The sequence below is a fragment of the Elephas maximus genome, chromosome 7 (genome assembly GCF_024166365.1).
Source record: "Elephas maximus indicus isolate mEleMax1 chromosome 7, mEleMax1 primary haplotype, whole genome shotgun sequence".
In the NCBI taxonomy this organism is placed as follows: Eukaryota; Metazoa; Chordata; class Mammalia; order Proboscidea; family Elephantidae; genus Elephas; species Elephas maximus.
In genome coordinates, this window is record NC_064825.1 from 46,234,435 (window position 1) to 46,255,271 (window position 20,837).

The following is a 20,837-nucleotide window of genomic DNA, read 5'->3' on the forward strand; positions in this document are numbered from 1 at the left end:
GTCCCTTGGTGGTGCAAATGATTAACATGCTCAACTACTAACTGAAAGGTTGGAGGTTGTAGTCCACCCAGAGGCACCTTGGAAGAAAGGCCTGGTGATCTACTTTCAAAAAATTAGCCATTGAAAACCCTATGGAGCACAGTTCTACTCTGACACATATGCGGTCGCCATGAGTTGGAGTCCGCTCAACAACAACTGGTTACTGGTTAAAGTGTACCAGTCTGAGTGTACAGCTCAATTACTTTTTCCGTATACATACGCCAGCGTGAACACCACGTACATTAAGCTACAGCTTTTCATCTCCTTAGAAAGTTTCCTTGTTCAGCCTCAGTTTCTTCCTCTGTAAAATGGGGAAACAACAGCTTCACAGACTGTTGTGAAGGTTAAATGAGATGAGGCTTGGCAAGCATTTAGCACAGTGCCTGGCACACAGTATGTGCTCAATACTGTGGACTATTTCCCTCTCACTTTCAGACATGTAGCCACTTGTGCTTCACTGCAGCTTCTCAGTAGGCCTGCATTTTATCCCTGTTGGAAGTGAGGCTTTGTGAGGCAGTTGGCTTTGCTGTGTGACCTTGGTTGGGCAAGTCATCTTCCTTCTCCAGACTAGTGAAGGAAGGGGTCAGATTAGATGTTCTCCTAGTCTTATCCAACTCTCTGGGGTCTGTGTTTAGGACCTGCAGTCTGGGGCCCTTCACCATTCCCACACAGCTAGGCCAGGGGAAGGAGGGTGGTTGGGCCTGGCCTGGGTCTCTGTGTGTACTGTGTGTGTTGGGGGCAGGGGCAGATGATTTTTGCTATCAGTTGTCCAGCCAGCCTCTGGGGATGCATGAATTTACTCTCAGCCCCAAACTGCTCACAAGGCACTTTCATGGGTCTATTTACCTCCCCTGTGGTCCTCAAGCCGTTTACATTTGTCAGGGAGAAATCAGAGGAGCCTGAGTTGCCCTTCCTCACCTCAGCCACCCTTGGGACATTCTTGGATCAAATGAGAGTGGAGGTGACAAGAGAGAAGAGTAAATCCTGGAAGACAAAGCCCCTCATTTCCTCTATTTAATGCAAAGCTGAGCATTCCAATACCTTCTCAGTTCAGCCAAGGGGAGCTTGGAGACTGGAAGAGAGAGAGGAGGGCAGAACTCTAGATTTTGATCAAAAGAGTCAGCTCCCCCAAGGGTGGGGAAGCTGAGCCTAAGCCCCACTCTCAGGCATCTGCCTCCTGGATTTATTGCCTATTGGACTGTCTTGTCCATCAGAGCCATGCAGGGAGTGAAGCCAGAAAGGAGCAGGGAGTCCTGGGTAGGAAGACGACTTTGCAGGGCATGAGTCCCGTCAGTGGAGAGTTCAAGCAGAGGTGAGAGGGCCACTTGGCAAGGAATTTATTTGAGGACATCGTCATGGTTCTAGGTCCAACAGATGAGGGTTTGAATCTTGGCTCCCTCTTCTACTACCTGGCTGACTTTGGCAGTTATCTGAATCTCGGTTTCCTCACCTGTAACATAAGAATAACCACACCCATCTCCCAAGATTTTTATGGATACAAAAAGTAGGAGTACAGGCAGTCTCCAGGTTACGAATATATGATTTATGTACAACCCATAGTTACGAATCAACCCCCGCAAAGCCTATTAAATAAAAAATTCGAGGTATATACAATGGTTCATAATAACAAACTTTGCAACACACATCAAAACATCATCATTATTATTACTGTATTATTATGTTAAAGATGTTTTAGTGTATCTGGAAATGTTACTTCAATGCTTTTTATGCATACGAATATCAACTGAAATGTTTCAACAAATGGATGCAGTGCAAACGGTGCTCATTTATGCCAAGAAATTTGGAAGACAGCGACTTGGCCAACCAGCTGGAAGAGATGCATATTTGAATCCGTTCCAAAGAAAGGTGATCCAGTGGAATACGGAAATTATCGAACAATAAGTAAAATTTTGCTGAAGATAATTAAAAAACGGTTACAAGCAGTACATCGACAGGGAACTGCCAGAAATTCAAGCCAGATTCAGAAGAAGATATGGAACAAGGGATATCATTGCTGATGTCAGCTGGATCCTGGCTGAAAGCAGAGAATAACAGAAAGATGTTTACCTGTGTTTTATTGACTATGCAGAGGCATTCAACTGTGTGGATCATAACAAATTATGGACAACATGGAGAAGGATGGGAATTCCGGAACTCTTAATTGTGCTTATGGGGAACCTGTACATAGACCAAGAGGCTGATATTCAAACAGAACAAGGGATGCTGCATGGTTTAGAATCAAGGAAGATGTGCATCAGGGTTGTATCCTCTCGCCATACTTATTCAATCTGTATGCTGAACAAACAACTGGAGAGGCTGGACTAAATGAAGAAGAAAGTGGCATCAGGTTTGGTGGAAGATTCATTAACAACCCACGATATGCAGATGACACAACCTTGCTTGCTGAAAGTGAAGAAGCACTTACTGATGAAGATCAAAGACCACAGCCTTCAGTATGGATTACACCTCAACAGAAAGACAACAAAAATCCTCACAACTGGACCAATAAGCAACATCATGATAAATGGAGAAAAGATTGAAGTTGTGAAGGATTTCATTTTACTTGGGTCCACAACCAATACCCATGGAAGCAGCAGTCAAGAAATCAAAGGACACATTAAAATTGGGCAAATCTGCTGCAAAACATCCCTTTAAAAGTGTTAAAAAGCTAATATGTCACTTTGAGGGCTAAGGTGCACCTGACCCAGGCCATGGTATTTTCAACTGCCTCATATGTGTGCGAGGGCTGGACAATGAATAAGAAAGACCAAAGAAGAATTGATGCCTTTGAATTATGGTGTTGGCGAAGAATATTGAATATACTGTGGGTTACCAGAAGAATGAACAAGTCTATCTTGGAAGAAGTGCAGCCAGAGCGCTCCTCAGAATCGAGGCTGGTGAGACTTCATCTCAAGTAGTTTGAACATTATCAGGTCCCTGGAGAAGAATATTTCGCAGAGCGTCATCAAAAAAAAGGAAGACCCTCAGTGAGATGGATTGACACAGTGTCTGCAACAATGGGCTCAAACATAGAAGTGATTGTGAGAATGGTACAGGACCAGGCAGCATTTTGTTCTCTTGTACACAGGGTAGCTATGAGTTGGAACCAGCTCGACCAAACCTAACAACAACATGCATAGAAAGGCACACTACATAGACAGATTTAGGAACTGAACTCGTTTATAATCCGAGAACTGCCTGTATCTGTTAACTTCCAAGAGAGAGACATAAAAATATGATGAAAAGGAATATTGTGGCAGTGTGTCCTGTGTTTGTTCTCTTTGTTAGTTTCCTATTGCTGCTGTAAGAAATTACCACATATTCAGTGGTTTAAAAGAACTGTTTATTATCTTAACAGTTCTATAGGTCAGAAGTCTTATGTGTGTCTTGCTGGGCTAAAATGAAGGTGTCAGCAGGGCTGCATTCCTTTCTGGAGGCTCTAGGGAAGAATTTATTCCCTTGCCTTTTTCAGTTTCCAGAGGCTGCCCACATTCCTTGGCTTGTTGCCCCCTCCACCTTCAAAGCCAACAATGGCTGGTTGAGCCTTTCTCACACTGCATCACTCTGACACCGACTCTTCCGCCTCGCACCCAGATGATCCAGAGTAATCTCCTCATTTTAAGCTCAGCTGATTAGTGGCCCTAGTTCCATTTGTCATTTTCGTTCCCCATTTCCATTTAACATAGCATATTTACAGATTCCAGAGATCAGGACACGGGCATCTTTGGGGAGCCATGATTCTGCCTACCACACCATCCAAGAAACTCATTCCTCCGTCAGGGCAGAGAGAACTTGCTATTCCTGTTCAGCAGGAACTGATCAGTGCTGTGGACCAGTAGCCACTGTATGTTGTTTTTCTTTCTTCCCCTTTTCAAATAGGAATTATTATTGCAGTTGTCCTAGTCTCTCTCCACCATTGTGGAGTAATGACGTGTTGTTGTTATTGTTAGGTGCTGTTGAGTCGATTCTGATTTATAGTGACCCCATGTGACAGAATAGAACTGCCCCATAGTGTCTTCTAGGCTGTAATCTTTACGGAAACAGATTGCCAGGCCGTTCTCCCACAGAGCCGCTGGGTGGGTCCAAACTGCTAGCCTTTTGGTTAGCAGCCAAGTGCTAACCGTAGTACCACCAGGGCTCCGTAATGGCATCATGTAGCCTCAGGTGGCAAGACCCTAAGAAGACATCTAACTCTGAAGAAAGAAGAATATAAGTCACCCAGAGATTCTGAATTCATAGTTTCGAGGGTCTTTGATTTGTCTCCTTTTTGGAGGAGGGGAAGTGGGAAGGTATTGTTTTGTATGGGAATAAAGGCATGTGTGGATGTTAGTCCATCAAAAGACTAATGGCAAAAATTTATTCTGGTGACAGCACTCTGATTTTGCTTTAGGGTAACATTCCTCTCACCCACTCTTCCCCACATGTTGGTGTATATATTTCAGATAGTGTTGATACCACTTGCCAACTCTAGAACTGGCCAAAAGACACAAGCCTGACCAATCAGAGTATCCCATCTGCCTGGCCACAGGGACTTGTTCAGGGATGGGGACATGATCCATTAGAGTCCATGAGATTAAATATTTGAATGCTTTCCAGGACTACAGAGAAAGTGTCTTAACTACCTAGTGCTGCTATAACACAAATACCAAAGGATTTAAAGAACAGAAATTTATCTTCTCACAGTTTTGGAGGCTATAAGTTCAAATCAGGGTTTTGGCCATGTTGGTTTCTTCTTTGTTGGTAGTACTGGCTGTTCCCTTTAGGTCAGCAGTTGAGCATAAGCCATTTTCACCAGGGATGTATAGCATGTGAGATACCTGGAGAAGGCAATACTAAGCACAGAGGAAGTGGGCACTAACGATGGAAATTCAGGCCCCCAATTTCTAAGAAGAGGGGCTTCAGAAGAGGCAGCAGGGTCTGTCCTGAGTGCCACAGGTCACACGCTGTGGAGTAATACCCACTTTGCTCAGTTTCCTGTAGTGACTCCTATGTTTAGGTTTGGGGGCAGGGTTTATCATTGTTTTATCTTCAAGTCAAATAAGTGTGAGCTTGAATTCAGTCTCTTCCAGTTCTAAAATGTACAACATTGGGCAACTCTCTTACCCTTTCTGAACCTCAGTGTCCCATCTATAAATTACAGAGTTGTGATGAGGAGTTGCAATAATGAAAGTAAGGCAAAGTATTTGGTATTGAGTAGGTGCGGTATGAATGGCAGCTATCATCATCATCATAACATGTCTGCAACCACTCCTTCTATTCTTTCTCCCACTGCAGCCAGCAGACCAGAAGTCCAAATCTTCTCACTGCTGCCTTTTTGGTCCTAGGTTTCTGCCTTTCTGCAGCTTTGAGCTTGGAGCCTTGTCCTTACCCTGTGGAAGGAAATATTCAGTCCACTGACTCAGGGACATTGTAACTCTCACCACAGCTGTCATGCATTACTTATCCTTCCATGTTTGTCTCTCCTGCTCTGTTCATTCCTCATGGTGCAGGCTTGTGTCTGTTGAGTGTCTTGCTTAGTGCCTGGTATAGAGACGTTCCCTAAATATTTTCTGAAAGACTGAATGAATGACCTGTCATTGACTTTCCAGAGTGGACAGACTTCCCAGAGTGGACAGACAGCAGCACCCAGGACCTTGACAAAGGCCCCAGCCTCTGAGTTCCCTGGGAGGCCACCATTGAACCACATGTAAGGGATGGTGGAGCGAGATGAGCTTATCCTGGCAGCAGTATGAGATACGTATGATTTATCTCCATTTTAGAGTTGAAACAGTGGCTGGCTCAAGATCACTCTTCTAGTAAGTGGTGGGACTGGGAGTTGACCCCAGATCTGTGACCAGGGCCTGTGTCTCAAAGTCCATCTACTGCTAGTTTCAGTGCCCAGAAGGCTGCATGCTTCTTTTCATCTGTATGTGTTATTTATTTCATTGATGATTTCTTTTTGAGACAGAGTTTTTAGCTATTCAGACTGACATTGAATAAGCCTAGAAAGAGGAACAGTCATTCCTGAACTGTTCTTCAAAGCTAATCAGGATGGAGGACTATATTGGGGTGCCATTGTTTTAAAAGACCTTGATGAAAGTCGTTACATGGGCAAGATGCTAACCTATAAGCAAATGTGTCAACTTATGAACAGTCAGGCAATTCCCCAATCCTTGTTGGATATTAGCCAAGCTCTGGATATTAGCCAGCCGAGTGAGTTGCACAACATTCTCCCTGGAGTAGGATTGTTGGATGGGAGGGATTTTCCAGCTCGTGACTTGGATGAACCCAGAGTTGTTTCCCTATTGAGCAGCCCTAGCCTGAGAGGCACCAGCAGCCTCTGCTGAGGGGTGGCTGGGACAGAGCGGGGGAGTGGGCTGGCCCAGTCTGTCCATGTCTGGCCTGGTAGTGTGGCCCTAGGAAGTTTCAATAGGATTTAGGTCTACATAGCAGCCCCCCAGAAATCCAGCATCTGGGTTGGAGAGGTGGCTTGTTTCAAGGAAACAGGGCACTCTTTTCCTAGCAGGGAGAGGGGGCTGGAGTCTGAGGAGGGGCTGAAGTAGCAGGGGAGGAGACCCCAAGCCTTGAAGCTGAAGGGCTCAGGGAGGCGGGGGAGGGCGCCGTGTGGAAAGAGGGAGGGAAGGGGAATTTGGCACAGGCCTCTGCTGCCTGGTCTCAATTTACTTGTGAGGAGCCTCCTAATAGCCGGGCGAGAGCCGTGCACGCCTTCCTGAGAGCCTGCTAAGTGTTTATGGGATGATTTGTGAGGAGAAGTTCCTTTGGCAGCAGCTTGGGGAAGGTATGTTATTAAGAGCTCTTTCTCTAAGTTCCCCTTGGCTCGTTTCCCCCCACATCCCTGGGGTCTGGGCAGCCCATGGTCACAGCAGCTGTTTGCTATTTTGTAGGCCACTGCGCCGGGGTGCATATTGAGGCTGGGGGGAGACAAAGAAGTGGGGGCAATTTCCTCCTCCCTGAGGGTGGTGTAATGCAACAGAGGAGCACTGGAGCTGGAGTCAGGAGCCTTCCTCTGAGAAGGAGCCTCTGGTGCTGGGAACTATGGGGTCTGTTGCAGGGGCTGAGGAGGGGGGTCGGCAGGGTCAGAGGCCTGAATGATGAGGGCTGAAGCCTACCCACTGGATCTAGTAATATGAAGTCACTGGTGAGTGATATGAACAAGCCAAAAACAAAGCGAAGAGGGGCGGGGAATGACATGTTTGATTTCTCCACCAGACTGGGAGCTCCCAGGGGCAGAGACAGTAGGCTTGTCTTGATAGCCCCCGCATCATCAGACACTCAGAGCTGGCCCAGAGCAGGGGCTCAGTGAGGGCTGGCTGAGTGGTGAGTCCTGGAGGGGTCTTCGAGTGGTTGCTGACGCACCCTCACCCTGTCAGCCATCCTGTCCAGCCATAGGGAGGGCACTCAGCCAGCCCTGGAAGTTCAGTTGACTGTGAAACTTGGTCTGGGAAACCCAGGACAACCTACTAATTGTCTCATTAGCAGCAATATGCCCAACTTGGTCACCACAGAACCTACTCTTTGCCTTCAGGAGACGGCAGCTAGCTATGCAGGCCCTGTAGGAAGAAGCTGGTGTCTGGATGCTTCTGTTTCCCTGAGGCCCCTGGCAGGGCCTGCAGGTGGATACACCCTGATCTTTATCCCAATTTACCTTCGCAAAAGCCCTGAGAAACAACAGCCAAGAAAACTTAAGCCCAGAGAGTAAAGTTGCTCAACTAAGGTCACACAGTGAGTACCTGCCCAGGTAGGGCTCAAACTCAGGTGTTCAAGACCAAAGATGGTGCTGTTACCTGTAAGCCACACCAGCCAAAGATATTCACCTCCATAATCTCACTTGGCACGCTGCATTCTCATTGTAATGTCTGTCTGTTTCCCTACTTAAATGGGAGCTCCCTGAGTACAGGGATCAGTTTGGCTTCATCCCGGGTCCTTAGGTCCCAGTACTGGGCCTGGAACAGAGGAGATAGATGGCTGGCTGGCTAAACTCTAAGTCAGAATTTGGGAGCTGAAATTCCAAGTGGAAGGAACTGTATGAGCAAGTCAGCAAAGCGCACCGCACAGTAGAGTTCTCAGAGAGTGGCCTGATTAGGGTGAAGAGGTGTGTGTTTAGGGCAGTAGCTCTCAACAGGGGCCAAGTACTGAGCCAAGGAATTGTGCTGAAAATTTGTGGCAGTAATTTTTGGATGTAATAATGATTGGGGTCTCCACCGACATTTCATGAGTGAGCACATTAAGTCTTGTGGGCTATTTTGGTGGATGAAAATCCTGTTTAAAATTACCTCTGCCACAAACCTAACTCTGTTTTACATGTAAGCTCAAAGGATTTTATGCATGATTCTAATATACCCTGAATTTTCTAGGAATACAACTACTTTGTGAATTGAGGGACGATTGTCCTTTGTTCAGATCATTGTTGAGACCGGTTCACTGTTTTAGAAAAATCTTACCACTGACAGCAATGCTTATGGTGTCTGAGTGGCCGTGATGGCACACCTGACCCAGTCTCTCTGCACAGCAGTTGCAATCACAATGAGCCGACTTACAGATTTTTCCATCATGTCTTCTAGATTCCCTGGGTGGTGCAAACGGTTAACACATCTGGCTGCTAGCCAAAAGATTGGAGGTTTGCGTCTACCCAGAGGTGCCTTAGTGGCTGCAGCAGTACATCAAAAGAGACCTGCCAGAAATTCAAGCCAGATTCAGAAGAGGACTCAGAACAAGGGATATCATTGCTGATGTCAGGTGGATCCTGGCTGAAAGCACAGAATACAAGAAAGATGTTTAGCTGTGTTTTACTGACTATGCAAAGGCATTTGACTGTGTGGATCATAAAAAGTTATGAATAACATTTTGAAGAACGGGAATTCCAGAACACTTAATTGTGCTCATGAGGAATCTATACATAGATCAAGAGGCAGTCGTTCCAACCGAACAAGGGGATACTGCATGGTTTAAAGTCAGGGAATGTGTGTGTCAGGGTTGTATTTTTCACCATACCTATTCAGTGTGTATGCTGAGCAAATAATCTGAGAAGCTGGACTATATGAAGAAGAATGGGGCATCAGGATTGAAAGAACACTCATTAACAACCTGCGTTATGCAGATGACACGATCTGGCTTGCTGAAATTGAAGAGGTCTTGAAGCACTTACTGGTGAAGATCAAAGACCACAGCCTTCAATATGGATTGCACCTCGACATAAAGAAAACAAAAATCCTCACAACTGGGCCAATAAGCGACATCATGATAAACGGGGAAAAGATTGAAGTTGCAAGGATTTCTTTTTACTTGGATCCACAATTAACAGCCATGGAAGCAGCAGTCAAGAAATCAAAAGAGGCATTGCATTGGGTAAATCTGCTGCAAAACACCTCTTTAAAGCATTGAAAGGCAAAGATGTCACGTTGAAGACTGAGGTGCGCCTGACGCAAGCTGTGGTGTTTTCATTTACCTCCTATGCATGTGAAAGCTGGACAACGAACAAATAAGGAAGATTGAAGAAGAATTGATGCCTTCGAATTATGGTGTTGGACAAGAATATTGAATAAACCGTGGACTGCCAAAAGAATGAACAAATCTGTCTTGGAAGAAGTGTAACTGAACATGAGTTCTTGTCCTGTCCTATTAGCCAATAGAAATAAGATGCCACACCACCCGTTGCAAGGAAACAGAAAGTGAGAATTTATTGTTTGTGAAAACAAGGAGCAACGTGGGGCCTCATGGCTAAAAGACCATGAGCTCCCCATCCCAGGTGAGCTGGGAGTCCCCAGGCAACAGGGATTGGCACCTGAAATCAGAAACCCCGAGCCCTCCCATGCCCATATTTGGAGATCCAGGTGCTGAGTCATGTTACAAAGGAAGGGACCTTTCACTTTGCAAGTGGGCTCAGACACCGCGGAGTGCTGGAAAATATCTTCCTCTCCAGGCGACGCTGAGGTCCAGGCTCAGGTTGAGGACACAGCTCTTCAGGTCCTATGCATGCACCAAGATCCTGGTTCACCCATGCCCGAGATTCTGGCACCAAATTGAAACCTCCGTTAGGGCCACAGCGTGGCCTGGCCAAACAGCAGTTAGAAACGCCGGCTTGGTGGGCTGCGAGGAGGGGTAAGGAACCTCAGCTTCTGGTTTCAGTAGAATGAGAATGTTCCTTAGAAGCAAGGATGGTGAGACTATGTCTTGCATACTTTGGACATGTTGTCAGGAGGAATCAGTCCCTGGAGAAGGACATCATACTTGGTAAAGTAGATGGTCATCGAAAAAGAGGAAGACCCTCAATGAGATGGAATGACACAGTGGCTGTAACAATGAGCTTAAGCATAACAACAATAGTGAGGATGGTGTAGGACCTGGCAGTGTTTCATTCTGTTGTGCATAGAGTTGTTATGAGTTGGAACTGACTCAATGGCACCTAATAACAACAACAACAGAGGTGACTTAGGAGAAAGGCCTGGCAATCTACTTCTGAAAAATTAGCCTTTGAAAACCCTGTGAAGAATAGTTCTATTCTAACACACATGGGGTCACCATGAGTTGGAGTTGGCAACTGGTTAACTGGTTATTATGTCTTCTAGGTAGTTGGCCCTGAGCATGAAAATAGTGAAAGATGTGTTTTTATCATAAACAATGTTCCTCTTAGCTCATTTCAGCTTTGTTCAGTGGTATAATAGAGCCAAGTCACGCAACAGCAAACTCTGCATTCTGTGAAATCATGTTGGTAGTTTAAAATTGACCATCCTGGAAGCATTTACACCGTGAAATTGGCAAACACTAGAATCCAAGTGCTGTTTCTTTTTATTTTTCCCTTCAGAGAGTCAATTGTTAAACATCTACCAGAGTAGAACTGCCCCATAGAGTTTCCAAGGAGCACCTGGTGGATTAGAACTGCTGACCTTTTGGTGAGCAGCTGTAGCACTTAGCCTCTACACCACCAGGGTTTCCTCTACCAGCTCAGCACTTGTTGTATTGGCTTTTTTCATTGTGTGTGGAGACAGGCTATATATATATATTACCCTTGAAGATCATTTCAGCATAGTAAAGGGGGCATTGGGCCCCATAGGGCCAAGAACCCAGGTGGAGGGAAATGAGCCTGCAGATGGCTATAGGTAAGGACCTCCTACCTTGGCAGGTCAGAAGCAGGCTCCTGTGGGCTCCTGACAAAGCCAGAGAGCTTTGAATCTTTGTGCAGACCTGGTAGTAAAACAACCATGAAGGCTCTGCTCTCCTTCAGGGCAGCAGGGGCCAAACCACTGGCAGCCCCTGCTCCCTCCCTCTGAAGAATTTAGCAATTTTGCCTGACAGAGCTGGGGCTACTAAGCTGGGCCTAGCCATTTTGTTTTGTGCAGCCTTGGTAGATCAAACTGGTCAGAAGAGAAAAGGCCAGGCAACCTTGATAGTGACTAATCCCTGCTGTTCCCTCCTAGGGGTTTTGACCTTCCATCAATCTCCTGGTGTCAGCCCTAACCCTGGGCCCCTCCCCATCCTGTAGAGCTCCATCTCACTACCCAGGGGCTGGCCACCATCCTCATTAACAACTCTCAGCTTTTGAGCTCCTCCTGTGTGCCCAGCATTGTGCTCAGTGTGTCTTATGCATGACTTCCTTGTCTGACCTCTTCCCAGTGGAAGGTCATTATTTCCCCCATTTTGCAGATAAGCCAACAATCCTAGAGAGAGGATATGATTTGCCCAAGGTCACCTAGCCAGCAGGTGGTGGAGCCAGGACCAAAAGCCAGGCTGTCTGACTCCCAGTCGTGTGCTCTTAACCCCACATTCGAACCTTCAAGAGAGGATGGTATCTGTTCAACTCCTCCCTTTGATGAGGTCCAACATATAGGTCAGAGCTGGAAGGGACCAGAGAAATGAGCTAATCCGGTGATTCTGAGCAGTTCATAAATTCCCTCCGCCCCCCAACATACACCAGCTTCATTATCAGAGAACCTGCTCCTACCGTGAAAGAAGCAGAGGCCCTCTTTTTCTAACAAGGGATGTTTCTGCTGGTCTGTTTATCATGCAGGTAAGGTCAGGCTGAATAATGGTGATTTCAGCCATGTCACTGAGAGCCAATGTTATTGCTATGGCTTTAAAATACAAACAGAAAAAGAATCTATTAGTCACTGAGGAGTGTAATAAGTGTGTTGAGTAATCAGCCTGCCGGCCATGGTACCTGTAAACCATAACGATGATAAATGAAATACCACAGCCAAATTCTTGGACACTTGCGGGTGGGTGTGGGGCTTGTGGAACAGCAAGGTCATGAATGAGCCTCACTCTAGAAAGGCTGCTTCTCACCAATCGGCTGAAGACCCTGCTCTAGTTCAGCTTCTCATTTCACAGAAAGGAGAAATGTTCTCCTAAGGTCACCCAACGGGTTCACGACATACCCAGGGATGGAAGCCAGTTCTTCCAGGCTGCAGTCTGGGGAGGATAGCAAGTGCCCGAGAGTGGCTGGGATCACATAGGATGTTCTCCATCCCCTCTCTGACCGCCCTCCTTCCTCCCTCTGGTGTTCCTTGGCTGACTCCAGTCTCCCTCCCCTCCCCTTTGCAGATAAGCCTGCCAAGATTTCCAGAGGGGCTTGGGGATAGGGTGTGGCTTCCGGAATGTCCAGACTTGGGGACAAACTGGAGACTTAGATTTGTGTCTCCCCTCCCCCACTCTGTGCCTGTCCAGTCACAGTTGTGTGGGTGGATCCAGACACTATTTGCCAAATAGGCAGAGAGACCAAAAGTTCCCCCCAAATCTAGTCAGAGAGCGCCTCCTTGGATGTGATAAAGACTGGGAAGAATGTGGCCAGAGCTTTAGTTTCTGATCACTCGAGATCCTAGTCATTAGCATGAGCCAGCCATTTCCCTTGCCTGGGCCTCAATTATCCTCATCTATACAACGGGTGTGGGCTTACTTATCCATTCAGCAAAACTTTACTGAGTGCCTAATCATCAAAACTAACATTTCAATGCTTATCATGTCCCAGGTTCTAAGTCACTCTCTATATAATCTTTTATTTAAAACTCACAATAATCTTAAAGCATTAATGCTAGATTTTATATTTCCTTTTTTAATAATAAGGTAATAGTGATTCAGCAAGTTTCAGCAACTTCTCCAGGATCCCACAACTAATCTATGATCCATGCCCAGGGGCTGATCGTTACTGTCCTCTGAAGGTACTTTAAGCTGGAGTATGGCGCAAATTGGAGCAGGAATCTTAGACTCAACCATGGAAAGATCAGGGAAGCCTTTAGAGGAGGCTACTGAGCACTGGGCACAGAACTAAGCCCTGGAGCCTGGCCACTGAGTCTGTGAGGAGGGCATCTGGCTACCTCCATCAAGACAGTACTGGCAGGATGCTGGTCACGTGGCTGTCTGGGGTCCCAATCCCTCTGGCTGACTCCCTGAATAGCAAGTGTGGATGCTGTCAGGGGACCTGGGTTCTAAGGCCATCCCCCAGGAATCCAACCAGGTATTTTATAGACATTTGCTGATTTGATCCCCAAAACAGTCCTGGGAATTGTGGATTATTAGCCTCATTTTACAGATGAAAAGACTGAGACCCAGACAAGTGAAGTCCAGAGTCACATAGGGCCACGATTTTGACCTGGGTCAGTTTGTCACAAGCCTGTGGTTTTTCACAGTCCCAGCTCCCCATCTGATGCTACAGTTTGTATTTTTTGCAGGATGTTGCATGAGTCACTACATCTCCCTGGGCCTTGGTTTCCATGAATGAGAAAATTCATTCCTATTCTTGTTAAAAAGTGTTGGAAGATTTCAATGAGATCATAGATAGGAAAGTACTCTGAAATTCTGCCCATGACTGACATTTTGCTATTATGTGATTTCAGGGGTATTGGTGACTGCTTAACCTAAAAGTATCGTCTACTCTGGCCTGTCTCAGCACCTGAAATTCCACCAGTAGAGCTGCTTTCCCAGGGTCAGACTTTGTCCCCACTTCCCACATCTAGAAGAGAGGTATGACTGGGTCAGGTTTGTGCTATCATCACCAGACACTAGTGCCTTTATGCCATCTTTTCGTAGTTGGGTCAAGTTCAGTCATTTCCAGGAAGGCAGATGGCCTGGGACAGATAAGCCGTTCCTCTGGATTTAGGTGAACTTCTGTTTGATCAGCTCAGCCTCATCTCGTGGGCAAATGCATCACCTTTCATGGGGGCTAGAAGTGGCCAGGAGATCCTGTGGCCACAGCTGCTTTGGGCCCCAACAGGTCTGGAGGTCCACATCTGGGAGTCAGAGAGGTGGACCCAGCTGCATGGAATCTAGACCAGACAGGAGGCACTTGGGACATTTGGGGCATTGAAGAAGGCTGAAAGCCATTGGGTGGCCAGAGCTGCCCAGACGAGGTATGGCCAGAACAGAGGCCAGAAGTCAATGTAGCTCAATCCAGAATGGATAGATAGAGTGGACTTAGAAGCAGGATATGGGTTCCAGGAGTGGGTCAGGCTGGATGGAAGGGAACTGGCAACATGGGTGGGACCAGGAGGGGCAGCCAGATGTCCAGGAGTGGGGACCATAAGGGGAGCAAGAGCAGTGAGGTGGCGAGCACAAAGGTCTGAGTAATTGAAGCTGCTGCCTGTCTACCTGTTCACGCCAGGAGTTGGTGATTTCTGTACAGCCCCTGGAAGGCCAGGGCAGAATAGCCTCACCCAGTCCAAGCATCATGGGCTTCCTCCAGCTGTGGAGTCTCTGGCCCAACACACGCAGCACAGCCACCTCTGCACAAATGGATGAAAGGGTGCCATATTAACAGGGAGAAGCTCACTGCTTTAGTTTCCTGGTGCTGCTGTAACAGAAATACCACAACTGGATGGCTTTAATGAACAGAATTTTATTGTCTCACAGTTTAGAAGGCTAGAAATCTGAATTCAGGGCACCGGCTCCAGGAGTAAGCTCTCTGTTGGCTCTGGAGGAAAATCCTTGCCTTAGCTTCTCTACAGTTCTTGGCATTCCTCGGTTCCTTGGAAGCCTCCATGTGTATCTCTCTTTCTCTGGTTTGTGTTTGCTTGCTTCTGTGCCTGTTCTTTTTATATCTCAAAAGCAATTAGATTTAAGACACACCCAACATTGATATGGACTTATTAACATAACAAGCAAAGCCCTATTTCCAAATGAGGTTACTATATCCACAGGTATAACAACCAACCCACTGCCATCCAGTTGATTCCAACTCCTAGTGAGGCTACAGGGTTTCCAAGCCAATGAATCTTTATGGAAGCAGACTGCCACATCTTTCTCCTGTGGAGCCACTGGTGGATTCAAACCGCTGACCTTCTAGTTAGCAGCCAACTGCTTTAACTACTGTGCCACCAGGCTCTTATCCACAGGTATAGGGATTAAGACTTCAACACACATTTTTAGACAAAAACAATTCTTTAAATGCCCCCTTCCCCTGGGTTGTCTATCAGTTTGGACTGAGCACACCTCAGAGTGGACATCAGAGCACACCTTAGTGTGTCCGTCCTCTCTGCTCTCCCTTCTTTCTCATCCCACCACTACAGTGGTCTTTGTGTTTGTTTGTTTTTAATTTTAAGTTATTTTAAAATAATTATAGCTTCAAAGGAAGTTGAATTATAGATTTAAGGCAATTCCTATCAAAATCCCAGCTAGACTTTTTTGTAGATATAGAGAAGATAATTCTAAAATTTATATGGAAAGGCAAAGGAGCGACAATTTGGTATAAAAAATAATAAAGTGGGAGGAGTCACCTACTTTATTTCAAGACTTATTATATAGCTACAGTAATTGAAACTATGTGTTATGGATGGAAAAGAATAGATATATAGATCAGTGGAACAGAATCCAACCAACCAACCCACTGCCATGAGTCAATTCCGACTCACAGCGAGATTATAGGGTTTCAAAGGCTATATATCTTTATGAAAGCAGACTGCCACATCTTTCTCATTCGGAGCAGCTGGTGGGTTCGAACCGCCAACCTTTAGGTTAGCAGCCAACTGCTTTAACCACTATGCCACCAGGGCTCCTGTGGAACAGAATAGAGCCCACAAATAGACACTCACAAATATGGCCATTTGATTTTTTAAAAGTCTTTATTTTGGAATAATTATGGATTCACAGGAATTTGTAAAGATAGTACAGAATGATCCTGTGTACCCTTCACCCAGTTTCCCCCAATGGTTACATCTTCGATGATTATAGTACAATATCAGGGCCAGAAAATTGACATTGGTATACCCCAGGTATACAGTTCTATTCATGTAACCACTACCACAATCAAGATTCCATCACCACAAAGGTCTCTTTTATGCTACCCCTTGGAGTCACACTCAGCCTCTCCCCTGCACCAGCCCTTTGCATTCAGTGCTTCACTGTTCTCATTCCCCTCAGTCCCTTCATGCTTTTCTAGTCTAGACCGACTGCATGAGTTAGCCTGTCCCACTGGGTGTAAGACACTGAGGCACAAACGGGATCCTGCTGGTCAAAATAAAGGCCCAGGCACTGGTAGTCTGGGCCAGGGCCACCAATGGATGGCGGATTTCAAGAGGGTCCTCCCTGTTTTGCCAGGGCCGTTTGTGCTGGAATCCACCGGTGGGGGTGGGCTGGGAGGCCGTCATAGCTTTGCGCTGATGCACTGGGTGATAGTGAGCAACCCTCCTCTCAGGGCCTCATCTCCTCTGCTGTACAGTAAGGGCTTGCACCCCATAAATCTCAGGCCCCCTCATCTCAGACATCCTCGGGGCACCCAGTGATCTCCCTCCACCAACAAAAGACTCCCACGGTTCTCCATTGTCCTCAGAGTGGAGTTCAAGCTCTTCAGCATGGCACTCAAGGCCCTCTATGAACTGGCCCCTGGTGACTCTGCAGTTACCTCTCACCACTCTTCACTTCCCCCTTTAAGGTCCAGCAACATGGAACCAGCTATCACTCCCAAGACTCATGGGACGCCCTTCCTTTGCTGTTCTGCTGCCCTCAACTCCCTATTCAGATATCACCTCCTCTTGGAAGCCCTCCCTGACGGCATTCCCACCCCAACAGAGTTAATTCTCTCTCCCGTGTCCCGACCCTTGCTCCTGTTCTCACCAAAACACCACACTGCCTGGCCTGCTTGTTTGTCCCAGCCACTGCTGGCATGTGGCGACCAGAACCCCAATAGCGGCAGGAGACCTAGAGCAGCATGAGGCGCCAGTGCCCAGCACAGCACCAAGCACAGTGCAGACCTTCTCTGAAGGGAACGAGTGTGGCCGCCTCCAGCCTGGGAGGATGGCGCCTCCTCCTCCTCTGTCTGGCTCCGTAGGCTGCCCTGACCAGGCGGGTGAACTTATGCTCTGATGTGGCTTGGCCAAGCCCAGTGTATTTCTTTGAATGCAATGAAAACCAAACAACACACTGCTCATTGTTGTTAGAAAACACCGTAGGATAGAAACGCTGGCTTTTTAACCCCGGTGGTAGCTCCCCAGCTGGATTTTCCAATTCCTCAGAGCCCAAGCTCTCAGGGGAACTTAGAATTTGAAGATCTTGGAATCACAGGATAATGGAATCTTAGAAGAATATGTAATGCGAGAAACCTACAATTCTTGAATCATAGACAGCCACGATAATGATATCTTAGTATTATAGCATGTTAAAACCAGAGATTCCAATTACAACAGGAATCTTTGAATATGGAATCCTAGAATCCCCAGCATGTCGGCGCCAAAAACTTCAGGTTAGACCCAAGAGTCCACCTCCTGTGGTGCCCATGAAAGCCCCCTCCTCCAAGGTCACACAGCAAGTGAGAGCCAGGGAAAGCTGCGGCCCTCCCAGTTGGGGCTCCTGCCCTACCTACACAAGACTGGGAAGCTGTCAGGTCAGCATTAGGAGGAAGGCTCTGGCAACAAGGTCACCTGAGTTGATCCCAGCTCTGTGGCTCACGGACTGTGCGATTTTATACAAGGTTCTCCACCTCCTAAACTCCAGTTTCATCCCAGCAAGGGCATAGTAAATTAAAAAAAAAAAAGTAGAATTTATATTTTAGAGTAGTTTTAGATTTACAGAAAAATTGTGCAGAAAGTATACAGAGCTCCCATATTCCTTCTCTCCCCCTTCCACACAGTTTCTCCTGTTATTACTGTTGTTGTTTTTGGGTGCCATCGAGTCAATTCCAACTCATAGTCATCCCATGTGACAGGGTAGAACTGATCCATAGGGCTTTCTTGGCTGTAATCTTTATGGAAGCACATTGCCAGGTCTTTCTCCCTCAGAGGCCCTAGGTGGGTTCGAACTGCCAACCTTATGGTTAATAGTCCTTAACCATTACACTACCAGGGCTCCTTTCTCCTGTTATTAATATCTTTCATTTGTGTGGTACATTTGTTGCAATTCATGAACCAATATTGATACACAACTATGAACTGAAGTCCATAATTTACATTAGAGTTCATTCCTTGTGTTGTACATTTTATGGGTTTTGACAAATGCATAAGGTCATGTAGCCACCATTACGGTATCCTGCAGGATAGTTTCACTGCACTAAATACTATTTTAAGTACTCAATAAACGGCTACCTTGTATCTTCTCAGTGTTCTTCGCTTTCTTCTGATGTGAGGCATCCAGGATCTTGAATGGTGGAGGCTTCTCTGCAAAGCTTTGTGACCTGATGGGATTCAGAGGGAGAAGGCAGGAAAACCAGGCATCTAGGGACAAAGGACGCTGACCTCAGGCCTTCCTGGGAAGGGCGCAGGTGAGTCCCCTGCTTAAGTAATTAAGTCCTGAGTAGCAGCCTTTCTGGGACGTCCACTTGCACCCCACAAACCCTCCCTGACATAAATCTCGGGGTGTTCATGTCATCACCTTAGGTTTCAGTTTTCTCATCTGTAAAGAGAACAACACTCTTGGTTCTGTCCGAGCTCCACCAGCTCCTGGGTGTATCTATTCCCTCTGAGGTTCAGCTCACTTACTTAGAACTTAGTCCCCAGCACTACCGGCTACTTGAGGGCAGGGCTATATTTTCTTTACTTTTTATTCTACAGTACACTGCCTGGACCAGAGGCAACAGTAAATGTTAAAAACAATGAATAGTAATTGCCTGTGCGTTGAAAGGAATCACACGGTCCAGCCTCTGCCTTTGCACCTTTGCACAGGTCTGGTCTTAATGCTGTCATTTCAGCAGCCTCCTGAGAGGGTGGGTGTCTTCTGGCAAGGAATTGGCCTAGAGATGTTTGTTGTTGTTGCTAGGTGCTCTTGAGTCAATTTATAAGTCACAGTGACCCCATGTGACAGAGCAGAATTGTCCCATAGGGTTTCCTTGGCCTGTAAACCTTTACAGAAACGTATTACCAGGTCTTTCTCCCGAACAGCCACTGGACAGGTTTGAACCACCAACCTTTCGATTAGCAGCTGAGTGCTTAACCATTGCACCATCAGGGCTCCTTAAACAGTGTCTAAAACACTCCCCCCCACCCAAAAAAAATTGTTGCCGCCAAGTCAACTCGATTCCGATGCCTAGTGACCCTATAAGACAGAGCAGAATTGCCACATAGGGTTTTCAAGGAGCAGGTGGTGAATTCGAGCTGCTGACCTTTTGGTTAGCAGCTGATCCCTTAACCACTGGGCAACCAGGGCTCCAAGGGGTGTCTAGGCCCTGGCTATTTTGTCTTCTAGGGCTGTTTTTCTTTTTTCACTTTACTCCACTGGGTGGCATTTCGTCTTCACACAGTCTCTGACTTATTTACGTATAGGAGGAAAGGGGGTTGAGGTTGGGGGGCAGGCTTTCAGGACATCAAAGTCAACCAAACCTCCCCGTAACCTTGGTGGGAGGTCTGGAGGAGGCTGCCCTGTCAGCATGTCAGCAAAGTCAAGCCCCCTCCAGAGGGGCAAGGAGGCCAGGGGCAGTGGGGGGGCTGGGGGCTTGGGTGGGATCAAGTTGCCCTGAATGGAAACAAACTCCAACCCCAAACCAAACCCAAACAGAGATTCCAGGAGGAACTGGTTGGGCTGGGACAGGGAGGGGTCAAAGAATGAACTCAGGGATCCAGGTTCCCCAAGGGGTATACAGTTCCCAAGCCTGTACTGAGCGACCCTCCCTCAGGGACCTAGGCAGATGGAATTTCTATCCTGTGAGCCAGCAGCCAGTGAGCCAGTGGGGGAAAGCAGCTCCAGGCCTGTGTTTACGTCTGTCAGACAAACATCCATAACTGGCTTGCTGTCTCCCAGCAGCCAGGAGAGAATGAGGCGGGTGAGGAGACCAGATAGACACCATTGCTTCTGAATACCCAGGAATGAGTGACATGAATTGTGTGAACATATTAAACTGTTGCTAGCTGGCCTTATTAGGGCCCTTAGTACTTGCTAGAGCACTGGTTTAGGCAAAAGTACTGCCTAGTCAGGAATCTTCAGGGGGAGGCTGTGCTCACATTTGGATATGTTCCTGGCTTCCAAGGGAAATAGCAGCTCTTAGAGTAAATCAGGCCTGGGACCCACAAGAAAGACAAGTTCACCAAGGAGGCAAGTCTTTTATTTAAAGTTAGTGGGACCCTGGTGTAAAAAAAAAAAAAGAAAAACCCATTGCTGTCGAGTCCGACTCATAGTGACCCTATAGGACAGAGTAGAATTGCCCCACAGGGTTGCCAAGGAGCACCTGGTGGATTCAAACTGCCAACCTTTTGGTTAGCAGCTGTAGCTCTTAACCACTATGCCACCAGGGTTTCCAACCCTGGTGTAGGAGGTGAGAAACACGGAGAACTAGCAAATGTTAAGTAGCTATTGTTCGTTAGACCTTGGGTCAGGCCCTTATTAAAACGTGTGGTCTCATTTAGTCTGAGCGGTAAGACTGATTAGTGCCCTCATTTGGCAGACAAGGAAAT

At 46.8% G+C, this 20,837-nt stretch overlaps 1 protein-coding gene across 2 annotated transcripts in view; it reads left to right on the forward strand.

Annotated features, from left to right (window-relative positions):
• Window positions 1–8,872, forward strand: part of THAP12 (THAP domain containing 12) — a 110,770-nt gene extending 101,898 nt beyond the window's left edge. The window contains exon 8 of one of the 2 annotated variants that reach the window (XM_049889774.1): window positions 8,601–8,872. In XM_049889774.1, coding sequence (XP_049745731.1) covers window positions 8,601–8,769 — 169 coding nt within the window. In that variant the 3' untranslated portion in view covers window positions 8,770–8,872. The remainder of the gene's footprint in view (window positions 1–8,600) is intronic. The other variant, XM_049889777.1, reaches the window with a different exon arrangement.
• The last annotated feature ends 11,965 nt before the right edge of the window (window positions 8,873–20,837 follow it).